The sequence below is a fragment of the Macrobrachium rosenbergii genome, chromosome 10 (assembly GCF_040412425.1).
Source record: "Macrobrachium rosenbergii isolate ZJJX-2024 chromosome 10, ASM4041242v1, whole genome shotgun sequence".
Taxonomy (NCBI): Eukaryota; Metazoa; Arthropoda; class Malacostraca; order Decapoda; family Palaemonidae; genus Macrobrachium; species Macrobrachium rosenbergii.
The window spans coordinates 43,929,213-43,951,549 of NC_089750.1; the positions used below are offsets into that span (position 1 = coordinate 43,929,213).

A 22,337-nucleotide genomic window follows, 5' to 3' on the forward strand; every position below is an offset into this window, starting at 1 on the left:
ACAGCGAACAGTCTTTAAGTGTAAAAAGTACATGAACCTACCACTCTAAGTAACCTAAAGCTGGCAAGCCGGGAATTTCAGCTTACAACCGAATGCTCCGGTGGATAGGAAACCCTCGTTAAAAACTAGGCCAACGAGCTCCAAATTAAACAGAGTGGAAGGTAAATTACTTCCAGACCCCGGAATACTCCGGCGGAATGAAAGGTATGAGACAACAGGAACTCACCGCAAGGGCTGCCAGCAAAAACAACGGCGGAACCCCCGGGCGTAGTACCGGACTCAATAGCATATTAAAAAATGTAGAGACGGAGTGAGAAGCCCACTCCGTTAGATAAAATACACTTATATATATACAATTAATTAATAGAATAAACAAGTGATGGTAAAAAGGAGCAATCCACTCCGGAGACCGGAGGGATCCGCCTTTTTCATATATTCCCCTTCTCTCGGACTTCCCCGCCAGTGAAACAAGGTGGGTGAGATGCTCGTCATGATAGGCCAAGTACATAACATAAGCCGGAGCAAGTGTCAACAACCCAACCAGGAAACGCGATGGAGAGGAATGAAAGTGTGGGAGAGAATGTTCGAACCCGTTCGAGTCGGAGCAAGTAAACGAACCACCAACACAAACACAGCGATGCTTGGGACTGTCTGGGAGGGAGCAGATCCCTCTACCAGGGGGAGTCCCTCAACTCGGAGAAAACGCCATCTAGCGTCACCCGCACGAGTAGAGCAAAGCTGGAAGGAGGGGGGGAAGGGGGAGGTGGTGGGGTAGGGAAGAGTGGTAGGCTACGAGAGTGAAAACAGGAGACAAGGGAAAATGATTCACCCGCTCAACTGCAAACACACACCGCTCCAAGAATAATTAAAACTTAGGAGGGTGGCCTACTACTAGGGGAGGGATGCGACCAAGCCTCAATGCCCAACTCCTGACTAGGCGAAGCCTAATAAAATACCAAACCAGGCCTAGCCTAGGCTAACGGAAGGAGTACGGGAAGGGAGGAGGAAGGCAAACAGGGAGAGAAATTTTGTGCCGAGAGCCAACCAGGACCGAAAAGAGGGGGGCAAAAAGGCGACTAGCCTAGAGGAGACACACCCAATGAACTCTATTCCTTCGAAAGAAGGAAAAGAACTAAGGGGCTCACTCTGCCACCCCAAAAAAGACCACGGAGGAAACAGCAACAAAACTCCCTCAACCCGATGGATCCTCCACGCCTAACCTAAAGGGCGAGAGGAAAGGAAGCAATATGAGCCTAATGTAATAGGCAAGGGAAGACCACACCCATAAAAAACCATCACACACAAAAACATAGAATTTAACAAAAATGTGCTCGTGTGAGGTGCGTAGCCTACCTCGGGGAAGCGGTTAGATCTGAGGCTGCCGCTACCTCGAGGAGGTAAACAATGAATATAAACAAAACAGAGCACCAACGCCAAGAAATAAAATATAGCCTTAATATAGACTAAAATAAAGTAATACCAACAAGGAACCCAGCCTGGGGGGGGAACCTAGACGGGGCACCACCCTAATATGGACCGTAAAGGTCATCGAATTTATTAAGACTCAAAAAAGGGGGGGGCCACCGCAGGAAACCCGCCAGGAGGAGAACCGGGGGGCAGATAAAAACATATAACGACAAGGAGACAACCCCAACAGAAAAAGACTGATTGGGTCGCCTTGCAGTCGACATGGCTGGAAGGGGACGCCGTGGCGTCATAACAAAGTTCTCACAATTGTGAAAACAGAGACAATTACAGCCAAATTATCGAATAAAACCCCACAATAAGATGGTACTTAACTTGGAGATGGTAAAGCTGCTCGAAGACATGATGAATTGGAAGAATAATCCAATAAAAGGCACAAGCACAAAAAGAGAGTGGTAGCAGTCACGTGCTAGAAAATGGAATGAGGTAGGTGGCACTGGTGTCGCCGAACTGGCGGGCGTCTATGTGTGGGGGCTGTAACGGCTCACCGCTCTCTTCTGGGGTTTTAACAGGGAGATATCTTTCGAGTGAGACTCCGTGGTAGTGATCCTTTCACTCACCCTTCGTTATACCGGCGTCTTCCTTGGAGAAGACGCCGATCTGGGGTAGTAACCCCAGCATTCCTGAAAGCTCTTTTTCTCTGGTATATCTAGCATTTTATACCTAGAAATTCGTGCAACAATGGAATTTCACCGGCTGACACGGGGCTGGACTCAGAAATCTGCAAATTAGTGATATTCCATCCATGGACAAATGAATGATGTGTTCCACAACCACAACAAATGAAGTGCAGAAATGTGAAATGTATAAAAAGGGGGGCCACTGTACTTCAAAATTTGCTGTATTAGAGTCATTTCCAAAACCATAAAGCAAGGGTTCCAGCATTGCGGTCTGTATGCCATAATTGTTGTAATAGCAAGGCACTTGTCCTCAAAGATGTATATCAGAAAATGTGGAACAGTTTCAACAGAATTTCAACTGAGCTCTCAGTGTGGAGGTAATCTAACCACGCTTTCCTTATGGACTGGTATTTTTGGATACAGGCGGTCCCTGGTTATCGGCGGGCTCGGTTATCGGCAATCCGGTTTTTCAGCGCTTGTCTAGTGACAAAAATCGGTGATTTTCGGCGCTGATATGTGCCAGTTTCTGCTAACTGGCGCTGACAATTGCGTATTGGCACTGATTTTCGGCTATCAGCAATCTTCTCTTATCACCACACCATCAGAACTGAACCCCACCAATAACCGGGGACTGCCTGTAGATGTATTGTGCAGTTTTTGTACCAGGGTACCTAGCAATATTAGGTAAATAATAATCATGGTAGACTAGATCTAAAAGTTCCACACATGAAGGTTGCAGCTCAGAAAAGAGGATGCTTAGATGACCTTCCCTCGTACTGTCTGGGATAGAACAGTGGACAGTAATGGAATTTATTTCTTGCCTGTTGTTGAAGCAAAAGGAACCAATACTATTTGGCCAATTCAGAGCCACTAGGTAAGCAGTTCCCTTGAAAGTTAGTAGTTTATTGAAAATTTCAAAATCTGGGACAGTGGAGGAAACAGTTAAATAGTCCTCCTTTTGTTCCAGTCTTAGGAATGTATCTCTTGCTATTGCCTGATTGTCCAAGTTCAGAGATAGATACACTGGAAGTTGATGGTTCTCACAAGTGGCGAAAAGGTCCACTTCCAGATGTGGAAAACTTTTGGCAATTACTTGAAAAGAGGGTTTGTCCAACATCCACTTTGTCAAAGCTGCTGTATGCCTCAAAAGGGAGTTTACTATTACACTGTGAGGTGAATTGTTGACAACTGCCATTTCCTTGCCTGAGCTATCCGTTGGATAGACAGCGTGATTGCATTGAGAGGGGGTGAGTGTGAGCCCAACCTGTTGAAAAAGTCATTGATGTCATATTGTCTAGGACCAATAAAATGTTGGTCCTCTTTTGAGGCTTCAGTTTTTTTGAGAGAGAGAAAGACAGTCATCAGCTCTAGGAAACTGACATGACACTGCTCCGATGTCCATCTTCCTGGTACCTAACAGTCCTCCCAGTAGCCTCCCCAACCTGTCTGGAAGGCATTCATATGTATTATTACCTATACAGATGGTGGAGTCAGTTTGACCTGTTTTGCCAGAGATTCCTTCCATGTTCTTGGACAGAGTAACTTCCTAAGAGTGATTTTGTGGGTGTGGGTGAGGGTAATTGCAAAGCCCTTTTCGGACATGTGAGAGCCAGACTCTGTTTACATCCTTCATTCACAGCCTGAGGATTGGATCTACCACAGACATAAACTGTAACAGGCCCAGGATTCGTTCAGCTGCCATTAGAAAAAACTGGACTGTGTAAGGAGACTTTTCAGGTCCTTCCTTATTGTGGTTCAAGGCCTTATGGGAAAAGACAACTGGCTGCAAAGAATATCCCAACAAAGTCCCAACCATACAAAATGCCTGCTGGGTGTAAGACAGGACTTGTCGTAGTTTATCAGGAAACCTTTTGACTGGAGTCTGTTGACTACCATTCCCAGGTTTCTTAGGCACTCCCCAGTTTAGCAATTGTATAGGTAGGCCACGAGCTAAGTTCCTTCTTTTCTAAGTTCTTGGAAAGCTGTTACCACCAAATTCATGAAGATTTCTGGGGCAAGAGACCCTAGGAAATGTTGGACTGGAATGGTGATAGGGACATGCAAGTATATGTCTTTCATATTGATAGAGGCAGTCCAAGTCTCACACAGAATGAGCAAACATACTTGGATAACAATAGTCATCCAGAACTGTTGCTACCAATTTCATGAAGATTGTTGGGGTGGTGTTTAACTCAAAGGGCATGACCTTGAATCTGTACATTTTTTCCTTCCCTCTCCGAAACCCATGGAAGGGGTGGAATGGAATGGTGATAGGGACATGCCAGTATATTTCTCTCATATTGATGGAGGTGGTCCAAGTCCCACGAAGACTGAGTGCACGTGGACAACAATAGTCATCCAGAACGTGGGGAACAATGTGCTTGTTCAAACTTGACAGGTCGAGGATCATTCTCTGTCTGGAGGAATCCTTCTTGGGAACACTTAAGAGATGTGCCTGATGATGGATAAACACGTCTTTCTCTATGGTGCCCTGTTGGAGAGCCTTCTTTAAGTATTCTTCTGAGGAGGGGTCTGGTTTTTAGAAAAACCTCATGAGGGGTGGGGAAGATTGAGACCATTGTCACCCCAGCCCATTGAAGATAATGCTGTATTCCCAGTGGGAGGACTCCTACTGCAGGTGATACTGTACAAGGTGACCCCCAACCTCGCAAGTCCTATTGGGTGGGGGGGGAGGAGTGCTGCTGTTGTTGTCCCTTCTTCTGTTGCTGGAGGGATCCTTTATTAGTGATTGGAGGTTTATATGGCTCCAAGTCATACTGAGCCTTCTTAGGTTTAGGTAGAAGAAACTCTTGGGGATATTGCTTCTCAGGTTCAACCTTACCAAGAAGAGCATATACTTTACAATTCTGTTGACAAGCTCACTCTGTGAGTTCTTTAACAACAGAGTCTTCAAAGAGGTTCTGACAGAAAGGGGAAGAGTGTAATAATGTGGTCACATTTGGGAGTGACATGGAGCCCGCCAGTGCTTCTTTTCAAGCCTTGTCTGCCATTCCATGAAATCATGGAGTGCTCCCCCGTAGGGTCTGCATAAGTATCTTAGCAATTGCAGCTAAGACAGTACTAGAAGAATCTGGAAGCTCTCTCATAGTTACCTTCAGTATAGTAGCTGAGGTTAAGATGTTAAGGAGGTGGAGCCTTTCATGAAATTCAGACATGGCTGTCCCATCTGAGATTTTTTTCACATGGGCCCCAACTGCTGGGTAACCACATCCAGCGTGGGCTTTTTCTGCTCAAGAGGAAGTACAAGTGTCGCCCATTTCTTTGTAATTTTTTGGTACTAGGATAGCAGAAACAAATGGCTGTATTTCTGCCATTACCTCTTGCTTCATAGTAACCACAAAACTGAAAATCTGCTTTCACATGATTTATTGTTTTGAAAGTGAAACATTGTGGTAGTGGTACTAGTCAAAACCATGGAAGTGGGTAGGTCATCTCAGTGCACCTTCTGGTTTCAGTGGAGATCTCAACGACTGATTCAACTAATATTAATTCTTCCGTTGGTAATTCATTACTTGGCTAATGCCATATTATTCTAGGTAGTATAGCTTAAGTACACAAAGGTTAAGTATAAAATGTTTTTTATATTTGCTGATTATTATATGTAATTACTGTATAATTAGACTTGAAAATTCAACATTTGTTAAATCACTTCACTGCAAATGCCATGCTTCTAATTTACTTGATCTGCAAATGTCATGCCTTACTTATAGGTCTATTACATTATCAGCTAAAGTTAGTAGTAAAACAACTAGTAGTCTCCATTAATTTATTTGCTTTCATGAAACACACTCGCGAAAGAGGGAGAGTATATTTGGGGGAACGAATAGGAAAATTTTGAACTAACAATATGAATGAGCATGTAATGCATGGTTGCTAAGTTTCACCCCTTAAAACTGATAGGTAACAATTATGTACAGAATAATGAAAACTGGCTGATAACCAATATCTATGCTGCAGTCATACATTTTGCTTCTGTATACTGTATTATGAGATAACTCAAGTAGCCACATTGATTGAAAACTCCCAGTCAGCTGTGTTTACCTTAAACGTTACTCAGCCTTTATATAAAACATTACAATCAACTTTCATTTTATGTAATGTAAAATTTTAAGAGAATTTTTACATCTAGGTTATTTAGACTGGCTGCTCAAGGTAAGAGGAGCTGTAGATTTACCACTCTCATTAGTGTTGCATTAAAAAATGAACAGTCCTGCTTTTAAACATTAGTGTTCTCCAGAAATCAGTTAATGAATAGGGTATAGCTGCCTACACTGTCTGATACTAAATTATGATTGTACAGGGTGGGGCAAATCAAATGCCCGAGTTTTGATAGGCTATTAGGAAAAGTAAAACAATACTTACAGAATTATTTGTTGTTTTATTTGAATCAGTATACAATGCTGTTTGTGTGATCACTTTTTGAAGATGGCATCAGGAAGATGGTGGCCATCTGTAGCGATGCACTGTTGAAGGTGATGTCTGAAGTTTTCGGCTGCTCTTCGGCACATCTCAAGGGGTATTGCAGCAATTTCCTCCCGAATTCGCATCTTCAATTCTTCCAAATTGTGTGGCCGACTTCTGAACACTTTCTCCTTCAGATATCCCGACAGGAAGAGGTCGCAAATGCTCAAATCAGGTGAGCGTGGGGACCACTCGACATCACCCCTCCAAGAGACGAGGCAACCCGGGAACATCTGTTGCAATTTGACCATTGCAACTTGAGCAGTGTGGGCTGTTGCTCCATCTTGTTGGAACCAGATGTCTCCCAGATTTGTTTCCTCACTTAATTCTTCCAATTTCAGTTCCAAAAAGTCTTCCAACATTGCAAGATAACGTTCAGAGTTGACGGTGACAGATCTTCCATCCTCCTCAAAGAAATAAGGCCCAGTTAACCTAAATTTGGAAACTGCACACCAAACAGTAACTTTAGGGGAATGGAGCAGTCTCTGGTGAAGTTCTCTTGGGTTGGTTTCAGCCCAATAGCGACAGGGTGGGGCAAATTGAGATGTGCCGAAGAGCAGCCGAAAACTTCAGACATCGCCTTCAACAGTGCATCGCTACAGATGGCCACCATCTTCCTGATGCCATCTTCAAAAAGTGATCACACAAACGGCATTGTATACTGATTCAAATAAAACGACAAATAATTCTGTAAGTATTTTTTCACTTTTCCTAATAGCCTATCAAAACTCTGGCATTTGATTTGCCCCACCCTGTATTTGTGGTCTCACTCAAAATAACATTGAGAAAGCCATAAGTAAAGAAAGTGGTTTAAATGTTACAAACTGTAATTGCAAAATTATATGTAGATTGACAAATTTTTAGGACAGATTTGTCAATTCCTTTATGATTTTGATCAGTGAAAAAGGCATAGCCTGAAATGAATAACTATTTGTCCATAGTAACACTTGAGAGTCCCTTTAAAATTATTATCCTAAAAATCCTTTTGTGTTGCAGATTAAGTTTTCATCCCACAAAATATACAAAATTATTGTAGAGAAATGTTGAAATATGTTGAAGCCAAGCACATGTAGACTTAAAGGGAAATGAAGATACTTATAAAGCAGCTAAAAATGCAATTATATGACTAGATTAAATATACCTGTTCATGTCAGAGATTCATTTTGCTAAATCTATCTTGTTTTTTAGATGACATTGTGTGGAATCATGAAATTGACAATTACAAATTAAAACAGACTAAACCCCCTGTTGGCCTGTGGTGTTCCTGATTCCAAAAAGATTGCCACATTGAAGTACTATTAGACCATCTTTGAATTGGTCAAACTCATGTAACCCATAGGTATTTGATAACCCAATAACTTATGACCCAATCTCAGAAAATATGCAGAATAACATTTACACTTACACATAGTTTCTGTGAGTACCCAGTTTTTAGCCAATAATATATGGAAAGTTTTGGAAGCCAATCTTCAAAAGAAGTTTTGTCAGAAGCTTTTGACATTTTAATAAATAAGATTTCATACATTTACCAAGAGCAAACTTTCATCCAAGTTCTGTGAGAAAAATTGTTAACTTAGTGGTCTACTTAAACTATTTATTGATAATAATGTTACATTAGAATTGATTAAGTTGCTAATTTATTTCATGTTACACAAAATTGATTATGTTCCTTTCTGGCGCTTGTAACAGTTAAAAAATTCAGTATTTTTCAGTAGTTTTCCTCATGACTGCTGGAACATAATAATCTCTTTTTGTAGATAATGTTATTTAATTCCCAAAAGGCTTATAATGAAATTTGCTTCACTTTTGAATAAAATAAACTCAGTTACATAAAAATGAGTGTATTGAAGTTGTTATACGAAACCTATCAAAAAATTTATCTGAAAGCTTTCAAAACATTAGATAAGCTTTAATATTGGCAACATACATGTCATTGTCAGTTTTCAGAGGTCTACAGATGATCACCAGGTAGTGACTGGTCATGTTTTTACTGGGAAATCCTGATAGGGAGACCTTGTTTTAGATTTTTCAGTATCTTTTTGGAAGGCAAAATCCGTATGAAATCAGTCAGCAGTCATAAGAAAAAGCTACCAGAAATGTGGTCACCGATGCCATGCCCTTGGCTAAAAAAGACCTGTATTCATTACTTGAAGACCAGTGTGGATGTGTGTGCATTTGTCATTTATGAAGAAACATTAAAGCCCTGACACTTGAATACTGTACTGCAGTTAATTACTTTGATGTTGTTATTGCTGTAAAGACAAAAAAAGTGTTTGGAAAGTTTTGAGATATATTTTTCAAAGGTTTTGGTGGGTTTGGTATAATCCACTAACTATACAAGAATCCCCTACTTTGTATTGACAGAAAAGAGTTATCTTTGTGGAATGTTAAGTAGCCATTTTATTGTCTACACTCACTTGTATTAAAGTTTTTTGTGTTGTTTTTCTAGGTGTGATGTTATTATCAACTTATTTGATAAAGCCAGTAGAGTGCAGGTGCTGGAAGATGTTTGTGAAGACTGTAGATCACAGTGTGTCACAGTGGAATACAGAGAGGTAATGGAAAATTAGGTTCACGTAATCATCTTTTAATTACTTCGTATTATATAGAGATTTGTCTTTTGCTTAGTACTTCAGTAGTCTGTTTAACAAAAGTACTTCAATAATCTGTTTAACGAAATGCCTTTTGTTTTTACTCACTATCAGTAAGTTATTAGTAAGTAACAATTTTGATGAAATACTAAACATGTAATATATTTTTGTAAAAAAATTTCTCTAACCATTTTAATTTGAGTGTTGAATTTTATTTTCAGGGCAAAAGCAAATTCAAGGATGGTCAGTTGACTGCCAATGGATGTATTTTCTGCAGCTGTACTCTCATTCCTCTTGTTGAAAAGCATAGAGCTTCTCAGGAAAGTGGGCGTGGTAGAGGGCGAGGGAGAGGGGGACGTGGTAGAGGAGGTCCTAGAGGTGGGAGAGGAGGTGGAAGAGGCAGCCGAGGACGGGGAGGTGGAAGAGGACGTAGATAGCTTTCATTGTAATATATATATGTCTATTTATATTTCTTTGTAATATAAGTGTGCAGTAAGTGTAGCCATAGTGCAGTATTTATGAATACTATAAAATTTAGAAAATTGTAGGCGGTCCATTGTATATGATGATCAGGTTTTACATAGGAGACTAAAGATTTCTTTTATTTTGTTTAGGCTCTCTAGTGTTTTATAAGTCGTTTGCAGATATTGTAATTGCTTGTTTACTGTTTCCATTAAATATTTTGATATGTATTTTACTGTTTATTTTTTCCATCATTTAATTTCTAATTTCATTGTATTGAAACATTTTAAAATCTTTTTCATATACAGAATACAGAGCTTTTCTTTGATGGGTGGACAGTTTGGCCATATAGGAACTTATAAGTTTGGAAGTGTTTGTTGGTGCATATTTTGGAAAGTGGAGATCAGATGGAGCTTTTATAAGCTTAAGAAACCTATCTGAGTCTTCTGCCATTGTCTCATATTTTGCAATGACATCATAGTGAATACCACATGGATAGCAGCTGTCAGCATAAGGTTTCCAGTGCTCATCGTAATTACCTCTAGATAAGTTTATGATGTAAGTTACAAATTCAGAAAAAGTAAGGCCATCTCCTGATACTGGAATTTCAGATGTATTGGCATTTTTACGGTAAGTTTTCATTATGTGATGAGCATAATTTCTTTTATAATATGCTTTCCCTGTTCCCTCAAACTTGTCCTTAAAGGCTGAGATAAGGCGTTCATAAGGATTTCTTACAACTATAATTTTGGAGTAGGTAAGTAGCTTTTCCTGGAGAGTGGAGATCTGAAATACAAACAGTAAATTTTTAGTATTGTATCTCTTCAGTTTGTTCAGATATACATTCTAAAAATGCTAATTTGATACAGTGTTGTTGAAATGATTCTGTGAGATAGTTTATTGATATTCATAATTCTGTCAAGGAAAGTTAAAAGTATTCAGTCATAAAATCTCTGGGCCTTGGTAAAGCTTTACTGTGGTGCTTCACACTCAGTTTCTGCTAACCACCTTTGATTGTTTTATATAATTTTAATTTGTTTCTACACAAATACAAACCTTCGTTCTATACATAGGGATTTAGCTTGCAAATGTGAGCTGGAATGGCTGTTTAACTTTCAAACAAGGTCATTAACTACTGACAATAGGGGGAAGCCCCTCCCACTCATTAGTCTGCACTCCACTTTGCTTTCGGCCGCCGTCATGCGAAGACGTCTCTGGGCTTCTTTGCCGAACTCCTGTCAGCTTTCTGTTTTATGTTTTTTGTTTGAAACATTTTTGTGATTGTTATTTGCTGTTATATATATACAAACCCCTCAATCACTAGCTCTTTTGGGAAAGGAAACCACAGGACAGGCCCTGTATTTGGTCTCTCTCCTTTATTGAGGCTGACCCTCACTCATTATGTGTGGTGTACCATGATATGAGAGTAATCAAAACAACCCAACCCGACTTCTGGTTCAGGTGTTGTGGAAGCAGAGTGACTTAGGCAGTTATGACCTCCCTAGTCCCCTTCGGGGAGGCAAGTGATCACTTGTAGGCTGTGAGGGACCTTCTGGTATCTGCTTTGATCGTGACCCTGACATCTTTACTGGTCATTGTTCCGCTAGCTTTAGGACTACCTGCACTCCCACTTCATTGGTACCCCTTATGCAGCATTGGCGATGTGTTTATGGGTGCTGCTGTATATGTCATCTCCTCTACACACTGCTGTCGAACGCTGCACTCAGCAAGAAAAAGAAGAAGCCCAAGGAAAGAAGGAAGCCATTGTCATCATCTTTGTCTTTTGTTGTCAAGTGCTGTCACCTCTTCCCCTTCTTCTTCCAAAGCTAGCAGGCAGAGGAAGAGGAAGCTTGCCTCATCCTCCCACAGGAAGTTTCATAGAGCTTCCAGTGGCCAGCCCTCTTTTGCCTACCCAGGCAGGTGCTCCCTCACCCCACTACCACTCTTCAAGTGAGTGGCCCAGGGGTCCCGACAGTGGCCCGGCCTGGTTCCCTGCTCAGTCTTCTTCTCTTGTAGAAGCCTCGGCTTCTAAGAAGACAGGAGCACTCTCATAGGGCAGTCCCCACCCATGTTCGTGTGAGCTGGACTGCTCTCCCCAACCCATGTGGACATCGTCGCCTAGGGTTGACAACCACCCATGTCCTCGCTCACCTGCCAGGGCTTTGTTCTTCGACAGGCTGGGCAAGGGTGCTTGCGATCCCTCCCTTGTCCTCTCCTCCTCCATGGAGATTTTTCCAGGAGCCAGGAACCGGACAAGTCCAGGGCTCAGGACTGTGTTCACTCCCATCCTGGCCCAAACATGGAGGCCTGTGTTCCTGGTTCGGTCCTTGGACAGGACAGGACGTACACCTGGATGATCAATAGATCACCAGGGGGCTCTGGTGAGTGTCACTCTCCTGTGGAGGGTGTGACTCAGTAAGACCAGGTCATGGAGGAACCTGAGGGTCTTATGTCCCAGGACACAGACAACCCCAAGTTGCAGAGGCTTTTTGTGGAGATCATGAGAATGATATGTCATTTTAATGATCTCCAGGAAGAGACCTTGGTTTTTCCTACAACTAGCTTCTGCCATTAAGTCTCTCTGGGGACCCCAAGGGAACCCGGAGTTTCAATCAACTCCTCGTGGTCTAGACTTGCTGATGAAGTTTTGGTCCAGGTGAATTCTCTTGGTTCCAGCCATTCATTTAAGGCACTTCCTCCTCTTCAAGCTCGTGAGAGGCAGTATCATGTGCTAGAGCCCTTTGCCGACTAAGCAGGTTGACCTGGACCTGACTTGTCTGTACCTTGGTCTGTCACTAGAGCGTCTCTGTGTGGAGGGAGTCTCCCTTGCACAGGTGGAGGCAACGGAACTGGAATCGACTGCCATGGCAGCACTCCAGGCAGTCTCATAGATTGATCTTTGGGTCCTGTCATTGGCCAAGATCATTTCCTCTTTGGGCTCCCGTACACCCAAAGAGAATGCAGCCTTCAAGAGACTGTTATTGTTTGGAGGTACGGCTATCATCTACGTACCTCCTCCACCAGACAGCAAACCTGGGGGAGGGGGGGGAGAAGCTGCTGTCTCGAACTTCTTGGTTTGTTGGTCCCGAGTCGGCTTTGACGCTTAGGAATGGACCAATTTTGGGGTCTTCTCTCTCTTTGCTAGAGGGAGGGGGAGGCTGCAGTGGGCAGGCTTCGGAACTACATACTTGTTCACCGGGCAGTGACTTCGATCTCTAGGTCTTCATGTGTCACTGCGGCCCGGTCCTCGGATCAGGCTGGCCTTTCCTCTTCAGTCAGAGAAAGTGCCACGCTTCCTTGGCTCCTCCTAGAAGTACCCAGCTTATTCTACCCTGGTAGTGTAAGGCATGTGGTTGTGTTTCAGCCTTCCTCCCATTTTAGGGAGAAGACAGGGCAGGAAGAAGGATGGAGGACTTATGGGGCAGAGGCCTGGATAGCAGATGTTTGTTAGATAGGGTGTCGACTACCCTTCGAGTCTTTGTCACCCCTCACCCTTGATCTGATCCGGTTCCAAATGTTTGTTCCTGGTTTGCAGAAGGACCTCTCCCTGTAGGAAGAGGTGAATGCGATGCTCCGGAAAGGCACTGTGGAAGTCATTTACTCTCCCCACTGAACCAGTTCGCTTGCCACACCTGGTCTTAGATGGAAACAGCCTGTTCGGTTCTTGATTCCATCAGAGAGGGTGACTGCATGCATATAGTAGATTTCAGGGATGTGTATTTTCAATACCTACCCATCAGTACTCTTGCAAGTACCTCTTCTTCACCCTTGGGTTGCGGGGGGATGGTGTTCTAGTTCGAGGTGCTTTGTTTTGGCCTCTCAACCACTCCCTAAGTGTTCACTCAGGTGTTCACTTTGATCTCAGCTCGAACTTCAGTAATTGGCTGTTCTTGGTGAGTTTGTTGCTGCAGTTGCTAGGACAGAGATCAGCTTCTTGAGTTTTTGTCCCAACCTGGGTATAATGATCAACTTTGAGAAGTTAAATCTCACACTCAAGCAGAGGGTAAAGTATTTGGGTATGCTGATAGATTCTTGTATTGGTAGGTTCAAAGAGGCAGCTTCGATGTTCCTGTCTCGACAGGAACAACCTGCTTGGCAGTGGCATGTCATTCTGTGTCACCCATCATCATCAGAGAAGATGGGCCATCAAGGGTGGCTTCACCTCTGCTCTTTTTAGTTGAGGGTAAAGGAAGATTGGTCTTTGGCAAGGGACTCTCCTTTCTCTCCTGTTCCTCTGTTGGAGGCAGTGAGGAGAGATCTAGCTTGTGGTACTTAGACAACAGGAACTTCTTTTTGGGGGTGCCGTTGGGCACTCCTCCTCCTGAAGTGCTCTGTTTTTCGGACGCATCTACTAGGGATGGGGTGCATACCTGGAAGAATTGGTTTCAGGTGAAAGTGGGACCAGAATGACAGACACCTCCACATCAGTGTCCTTGAAATCAAGGCAGCTTTTTTTAGGCCAACAAGAGTTTTGGGACCATGTGATAGGGCACTCTGTGGTGTTGACGAGTAACAACACTACGTTAGTAACATACAGAAACAAGTAGGGGGTACTAGTGTCTTTCCAGCTGCACAGTTGGTGGTGCAGGTGCACGAGTGGGCAGTAGCACACATGTTGGACCTGTCAGTCAGGTGCATTCCAGGGCCTCAGAATGTGGTGGCAGACAAGCTCAGTTGCCAGAGCCTGGTGATAGGGACAGAGCCCCTACACCAAGACATTGCGGAGAGACTTTGAGTTACGGTCTTTGTAACCCTGTTCAACAGGAAAGTTACCAGTGTTACCAGTGTTCTGCTCAATTGTGCTGGACCATGGGTTGCAATGGAGAACACTTTCCAGCACCCAGGGAACATTTCAGAGACATATGCCATCCCTCTGTTCTGTCTGATTCATCAGGTGTTTAACAGGGCTTTGATCACCCAGAATTTCAGATCAACTCTGGTAGCTTCCAGTGGCCACACACCAAGTGGTTCCCTGACCTGTTGGTCCTGTTATCCAAGGTCCTGAGAGAGATCCCCCATGGCTCAACTTTCTGTGCCAGCTGCACATCGAGAGGTTTCACCGGGCAGTGAAAGTGCTGGCACTTCACATCTGGAGACTATCCAGTGTCTCTTGCAAGTGAGAGGGTTGTTTCTCTACACATAGCGAAGGTGATGTCTGGATACCTGTGGAATCTTCAGCAGCTGTGTACTAGGGGAAATGGGCCATCTTTCTGTAGTTGATGTAGTCAACGGAGTATCTCTCCAGTCAGAGCTTCTCTTTAGCAGGTAGCAAACTTTCTCTCCTTTTACCATCAAGAGAAGCTTATCTCTGTTTTGGCCATTAAGGGCTCTAGAGCTGCCCTTGGCCAAGTCCTTTGGTTGAAGAGAATGGATCTCTTGGCCTCATGGAGATCTTTATGCTCCTGAGAAGTTTTGAACTGGTATTGATGAAGAGAGTAGGTGAGCTTCATGGCCTTTGATGCTTAGCATTCGAGGGGGATGGGGATCTGTTATGCTCGAGTTTGTCCCGGAATTTGTAACCAAGACTCAGAATCTGTCGGTCCCTGATGCCAGATTCAAGTCGTTTTTGACCCCCCTCCCGAAAGGACTTTGTAGGTAATGATCGGGACGAGATGCTACTTTGACCAGTTATGGTACTACAATACTACCTCAGAGAACTTGACATTTCAGACCTGAGTGTCGACGCCTCTTTGTTAGTTACGGCTCGGCCAAGAAAGATGTGTCCAAGAATACAATCTCTTTTGGGCACAGTGAGACTTCAACCAAGCTTAATCTTCAGAGAGCTCGTGAAGTTAGGGGCATCGCTCTGGCCTTTGCATTTCAGAAGAACCTGTCAGTTCAACAGGTAATTTGAGCAGGTATGTGGTCAAGCCAGACCACATTTACCTCATTTCACCTTAGGGATGTTGCCCACAAGTCCTTGGACACGTTTTTCCTTGGGTCTTGTGGTGGCTGCCCAACAAGTTGTGTAGCTCATCTGGCTCCCCTGAGGGGGAAGGTAGCATCTCTTCTAAGGTGTTCAGTAAGCAAGAATGTATGTGAGAGACTGATCTCCCTTTTCTCTTTTACCTGTCTCTCTTAGGCAGAAAGGCCAATAGCGAGCCGTCGTGCTGGGCAGACGAGTTTTGCAAGTGATACAAGACGGGGCATCCTATCCTTCATCTTTTTGTAGATGGATGGGATGCATGTCACCCCCCTCTCTCTAGACAAGGGGAGAGACAGATAGACAGTGAAACAAACCTGTTGGTTTTATTAGAAAATTTTATTGTCTCGACATTTTTGGGTTCCTCCAAGCCTTCTTTAAAAGTATTGATGCAAACTCATTATTTAAAGGCCAGAAGTCCAGCTGTTGCAGCATCCCATATATCCAGCAAGCTAGAGGTGAGGGATTCCTTCCTCAGCTCTTCCAGACCAGGAAGGTATTCCTGGGTGGGTAGAGCCAACCAGTCAGTTCAGAGATTTGCCCAGACTCCCCCCACCAATGGGTAAGTCTCCTATGTAAAGCGTGAAGGGTTGCACTTGTATTTCCATATAAGCAACTTACCAAGTAATTACATAGCTAACGTTTCTAACTCGCTTGGCAACTTTTAAAAATTCGCAGTAACGCTTCTACTGTTTTGTGTAGGTGACAGGCCCTGCCCACTATCAAAGAACATGGGAAACAACTGGCAGGTAGAGACAGTTTGTTTCTGCCAGCTCTGGTGCATGCATCAAGGCCATTTGCAGCAGCTTTATTGATGGTTTCTTCACTTGTCTTTGCAGACTTTGGTGACGTACAATTACAGTACTTTGTTTTGGTAGCCAGCAAGCTTTGGATAGTTTACTAAAAGGTTTGGTGCTAGTTCCCCAGTTTTTTGCTGAATTATGTCCGATTCTAGCAATTTGAGTATTTGCTATTGCAGTGAAGGGTGTAAGACTAGGCTAACAAAATTTTGTTATGATCTTGAGTCAATCTGTAGCAAATGTAGATGGCAAGAGTGTAGCATGGATAAAACTTGTAATGAGTGTTCTTCATGGGATATTAAACAATGGAAGATTTTGAAGTCTCACTCAGACAAGTTAGAGAGAGCTAGGAAGAGAAAAGTGGCTTTTAGAGCCGAGAGGCATTCCCTTAGTGTAGAATCTACACCCAAACCTAGTTCACAGATTAGTCCTACTGCTCTCCCTGCCACTCCTATCCCAACTGCTTATCCTATTCCTTGCCCTCCTGCTATTCAACCTCCTACTCCCATGCCTGACTCCCTTGCTTCCAACCCTGATGCCATCGTCAGTTTCGAATCCAGGTTTGATAAGAAAATTAACATGGTAGTACTGTAAGTACAGTGGCATAGTTAGGAGAGTCACGTAAAGTTATAATGGATAAATTGTTTGCAGAAAAAGTGACAAGTGAGAGTGGAGTGCAAGTGGAAGAGGTGGCTACCCGTCCCGACGGTTCTCCTAGACCAAGGTCACTGTCCTGCTCTCCTGAACCTGGGAGAAGACATTCTGGCCGTCCAAGGGAGGCCATTGGGGTTTGCCCACGGTTAGTCACCCCTCAGGCGCTCCTGTTGCACAATTCCAGGTGTTGGCAGATGGCCATTGGAAAGGCATGTCTTTGGAGGTGCATCACTTATCTTCAAGCTCTTCTATTAAGAGGCCTACTGAGGATGTTGGTTGCCATCCAGATCCACTTCCCATTAAGTGGTATAAGAAGGCTAGTACCAGTTCCCAGCCTTCTTGTAGTTATGCTGTGAACCCTTCTGTCCTTGCCACTGCTCATCAGCATCCACTTTTGTCTACATGGGACAGTCCGGAGGCCTTCTCACCTGAGCTTTCAATGGCTGAGCACCCTCACCTGGCTCCCAAGCACCCAGTGACGACTCTTAAGCTACCAATGTCCGCTGCCAAATGTTTGGTGTCCGAGTGCCTGGGAATCCAGTGCCTGGGAATCCAGTGCCTGCTCCCAAGCACTCATCACCTCTCCAGTATGCTTAGAGACCATGGTCTCCTTCGCCTTCGCCGTTGGATCAGGACAAGCTGACTCTGGCTGCCATTAAGCGGCAGTTAGCCCATATCATGGACTTGTTGAATAGAGCTTCCTCTGCTCCCAAAACTTCTCAGGATGTCATCTTGTCCCCAGTCTCCTCAGAAGAGGAAGAGGTCGATCAAGAACCTGCGCCTCCCTCAGCTGATGTGGCTTTGTTGAGGTATCTTTTGGCAAATTTTCCCACCTTTTTTCACCCCAGCTGCCCTGGTCTCGCCTGCTTTGACTTTTTTTATGAGAAATCAACCGGATGAAAGGACAAGACTCTCCAAGATGGTACTTTCTTTGTCATCTAGAAAGTCCTTCAAGGAGATGGGAGAGTGGCTTTCAGCCAAAACGGAGCAGGGCAAAGCACCTTTTGCCCTTCCTCCCTCTCGCTTAATTAGCTGGAGGTACTTATCTTGCGTGACTGGCAAAGCTCCTTCTTTGGGAGTCACTGCCTCCTCCCAAAGGGGCTTTTCTGGTCTCATCGACTATTCTGCATTCTTGTCGGCAAAGATAATGTTTTCTTCTGCGGAACGAGACCATTGAGTTAAGGTTATTTTCAAGGCTTTTGAAGTCCTTAGTTTTTTTTTAACTGGGCAGTGGGTGCTCTTGCTAAGATGATAGAGGACTACCAGGACCTAGCGGAAGATATTGCCTCCAACTGGGTTGGGGTTTTGTCGTGTGCTGACAAAGCAATTAGAGATGGCTCCCTAGAGCTTTCGTCTCTTTTTACATATCGTGTTCTGAAGAAGAGAGAGCCCTGGTGCTCCTTCACTTCTAAGGGAATCACTCAAACTCAGAAGTCAGCTCTGTTGTTCTTGCCTTTGGACCAGCATCACCTTTTCCCTCAGGACACTGTGAAGGTAACTGCATTGGGCCTACAGAAAAAAACGAAGTAAGATTTGTTGGCCCAGTCATCCAAGCGTCCCAAGGATTTATCTGCCTTTCAAGCCATGACTTCCTCACCCCTCCAGCAGCAGCCCTTTCATGGAGGTAGACCTAGAACACAGTTCAGGACCCATGCAAATGTCAGATTCACGGCCAAAACCATCAGGAAGAGCTCTGCCAAGACAGTGCCTAGAAAGTGAGGAGGTCCTTCATGTACCCATAGGAGCCAGACTTTTCGAGTTTTGGGAAAAGTGGCTGATAAGAGGAGCGGAGCCTTAGATTGTCAAAGTTTTGAAGGAGGGCTACGTCATCCTGTTACTGGAGAGTCCCCATTAGTCACTTCTCCCATCACATTGACAGCATACTCGATAGGCTCAGAGACATTCGGCCCTTCTGGAGGAAGTTTCCTCCCTCATCCAGAAGAGGGCCGTAGAGGAAGTCGAGAACACCAACACGGGTTTTTACAACCGACTTTGTGGTACCAAAAGTATCGGGGCTGGAGACCAGTCCTCAATGTGAGCACCCTCAATCACTTTGTCCTGAAGACAAAATTCAAAATGGAAACAAGCCATTCATTCCTTTCATCCATCCACCAGGGTGACTGGGTGATAACCTTAGACATGCAGGATGCATACTTCCACATTCTGATTCATCCTGCTTCCAAGAAATATCTAAGGTTCATCTTCCAGGATAAGGTATATCAGTTTCAGGCCTTTCGCTTCATCCTTTTTACAGCCCCTCAAGTATTTACTTGATTCCTCGCTCCTCTCTCGAAGTGGCTCCACTTAACCCTTAAACGCCGAGCCTCTATTTACAAAAACGTCTCCCGTATGCCGGCTCCGCTAAAGCGAAAAAAGTTTTTTCAAAAAAATCACATCACGCTTAGTTTTTAAGATTAAGAGTTCATTTTTGGCTTTTTTTGTCATTGCCTGAAGTTTTGTATGCAACCATCAGAAATGAAAAAATATCATTATCATATGAGGGGCTGGCGTAACAAAAGGTGGCAAGCGCCACCGCGGCCGAACTGGTTTTTTTATTGTGAGCGAGCAGCTAAAAAGTACAGCACTATCCTGTACACACACTTTTGTCCCCTTATGTTACTGGCAAAAGGTTCGAAAATCCATGCAAAACAAAGGGAAATTTCGCCCTTAGCGAGTTCTCACTGCTACATCATAAGAATAAAAATCAACCAGTGAAGGTCGTGGTGGATGTAGGAGGATGTTTTTGTTTTATAATATTTTCATGGAAATTTTACTCAGATATGTTATAATAATAATTTTAGAGCATTATTAGGATAAATAAGGTTGTTTTCACAAAAACATGCTTTAATTGAGTATGAAAACATTTTTTGTGTTCATTAACACTTTTTTTTACCTCATTGCCTTAAATGACAAAACATACTATAATGATTTTTGCATATGTAATGCGAATAAATTTCCTTTAAAATGAGGTATGAATAGAAATCGTTTGGCTGGTTTTTCTTTTATAAGCGTTTTCATAGTTGGCAAACTTTAAATGCGTTTTATCATTTTTTAAAAACGGCGCTTGGCACCTTATTACACTGCGCCATATATAAATATTGAAATATATGACAGGGCAAAAAAATTTTCATATATAATTTTATACAAATCGCTGTGAGCAAAACGGTTAAAGCTAACGGTTTTTTTTTTCTTTGTATTGTACACTAAATTGCGATGATTTTGGTATATAACAAATTGTAAACGAACAAAGCAACAGAGAGAAAATATTATCACAAAATGATGCATGACTTCGTAATGCGCGGACGTAAAAAAATGTTTTTATAAAAAATTCACCATAAATCGAAATATTTTGCTAGAGACTTCCCGTTTGTTGAAAAATGAAGCTAATTGATTGAATATTACTAGACTGTAAGTGTTTTAGCTTACAATTGCAGTTTTCGACCATTTCGGTCGAGTTAAATTTGACCGAAAGTAGAATTTTTTCTATTTATCGTGATTTATATGAAAATATTTCAAAACTGATAAAAGCTACAACCATGAGTTATTTTCTGTTGTATTGTACATGCAATTGCGCATTTTTCATATATAAAACTTTATGTAACGACTAATATAAAACGGTGCAAACATTACGACAACGTGATTTAAAGAATTTCTGAGATGTTCAGAGACGAAAGGAAAATGTTTTTTCAAAAATTCACCATAAATCGAAATATTGTTAGAGACTTCCAATTTATTGCAAAATGAAGGTAAATGATAGAATATTACTAGAATGTAAGAGTTTTAGCACAACGTTTACGACCATTTCGGTCGAGTTAAAATTGACCGAAGGTTGAAATTTCAGTTATCGTGATTTATGAAAATATTTCAAAACTGATAAAAGCTACAACATGAGCTATTTTCTGTTGTATTCTACATGGAATTGCACACATTTTCATATATAAAACTTTATGTAACGACTAATGTAAAACGATGCAAACATTACGACAACGTGATTTAAAGAATTTCTGAGATGTTCGCCGAGTTACCACGCGCAGACGTAAGGAAAAAGTTATTTTTTTCAGAAATTCACCATAAATCGAAATATTGTGCTAGAGACTTCCAGTTTGTTGTAAAATGAAGGTAAATGATAGAATATTACTAGAATGTAAGAGTTTTAGCTTATAATTGCGTTTTTTTACCATTTCGGTCGAGTTAAAGTTGACCGAAGGTTGAAATTTTGGCAGTTACCGTGATTTATATGAAAATATTTCAAAACTGATAAAAGCTACAACAATGAGTTATTTTCTGTTGTATTCTACATGAAATTGCACACATTTCCATATATAAAACTTTATGTAACGACTAATATAAAACGGTGCAAACATTACGACAACGTGATTTAAAGAATTTCTGGCGCAGAGCGTAAGGAAAAAAGTTTTTTCAAAATTCACCATAAATCGAAATATTGTGCTAGAGACTTCCAATTTGTTGCAAAATGAAGGTAAATGATTGAATATTACTAGAATGTAAGAGTTTTAGCTTACAATTGCATTTTTTGACCATTTTGGTTGAGTCAAAGTTGACCGAAGGTTGAAATTTTGCCAGTTATCGTGGTTTATATGAAAATATTTCCAAACTGATAAAAGCTACAACCATGGGTTGTATGTTGCTATATTTTACATGAAATTGCGCACATTTTCATATGTAACGGCTAATATAAAACAGTGCAAAACTTACGACAAAATGACGAAAGAATTTCTGAAATTTTCGGCCGAGTTACCGCGCGGGCGTAAGGAAAAAGTTTTTTTTAAAAATTCACCATAAATCGAAATATTGTGCTAGAGACTTCCAATTTGTTGCAAAATGAAGGTAAATGATTGAATATTACTAGATTGTAAGATTTTTAGCTTACAATTGCGTTTTTCGTTGTAAGATTTTTAGCTTACAATTGCGTTTTTCAACCATTTCGGTCGAGTCAAAGTTGACCGAAGGTTGAAATTTTTTGTAGTCGACGTACGGTACGTCCACTCGGCACCCAACAGACAATTTTAGTCGACGTATGATACATCCAGTCGGCGTTTAAGGGTTAATAGGGATCAACATCAGCTTTTATCTGGATGACTGGGTGCTTTGATCCCCTTCGAAGGAAATGTGCACGAAGGACTTGCACAAGATTCTGATTCTTACCCAGGAACTGGGCATTCTTATCAACCTCCAAAGTCCCAGTTAAACCCGTAGCAAGAGATCCTCTATTTGGGGGTTGTCCATCTCCCTAGAGAATTTCCATCTGCCTCCAGTTGGTCCAGTTTTCTATCCTTTCATCTTGCTCGGCTCAACAGTG

General features: G+C 42.5%; 2 protein-coding genes across 2 annotated transcripts in view; one reads left to right on the top strand and one right to left on the bottom strand.

The window, feature by feature from the left end:
- The window catches only part of Top3beta (topoisomerase 3-beta), a 306,736-nt gene extending 296,866 nt beyond the window's left edge, over nt 1-9,870 (top strand). Inside the window, 2 exon segments of the mRNA XM_067110195.1 lie at nt 9,037-9,142; nt 9,400-9,870. Of these exon segments, the coding sequence (XP_066966296.1) occupies nt 9,037-9,142; nt 9,400-9,615 (322 nt within the window). The 3' untranslated portion in view covers nt 9,616-9,870.
- LOC136842610 (carbohydrate sulfotransferase 11-like) overlaps nt 8,077-22,337 on the bottom strand; it is a 166,016-nt gene continuing 151,755 nt past the window's right edge. Inside the window, exon 6 of the mRNA XM_067110197.1 lies at nt 8,077-10,426. Within this exon, the coding sequence (XP_066966298.1) occupies nt 9,896-10,426 (531 nt within the window). The 3' untranslated portion in view covers nt 8,077-9,895. The remainder of the gene's footprint in view (nt 10,427-22,337) is intronic.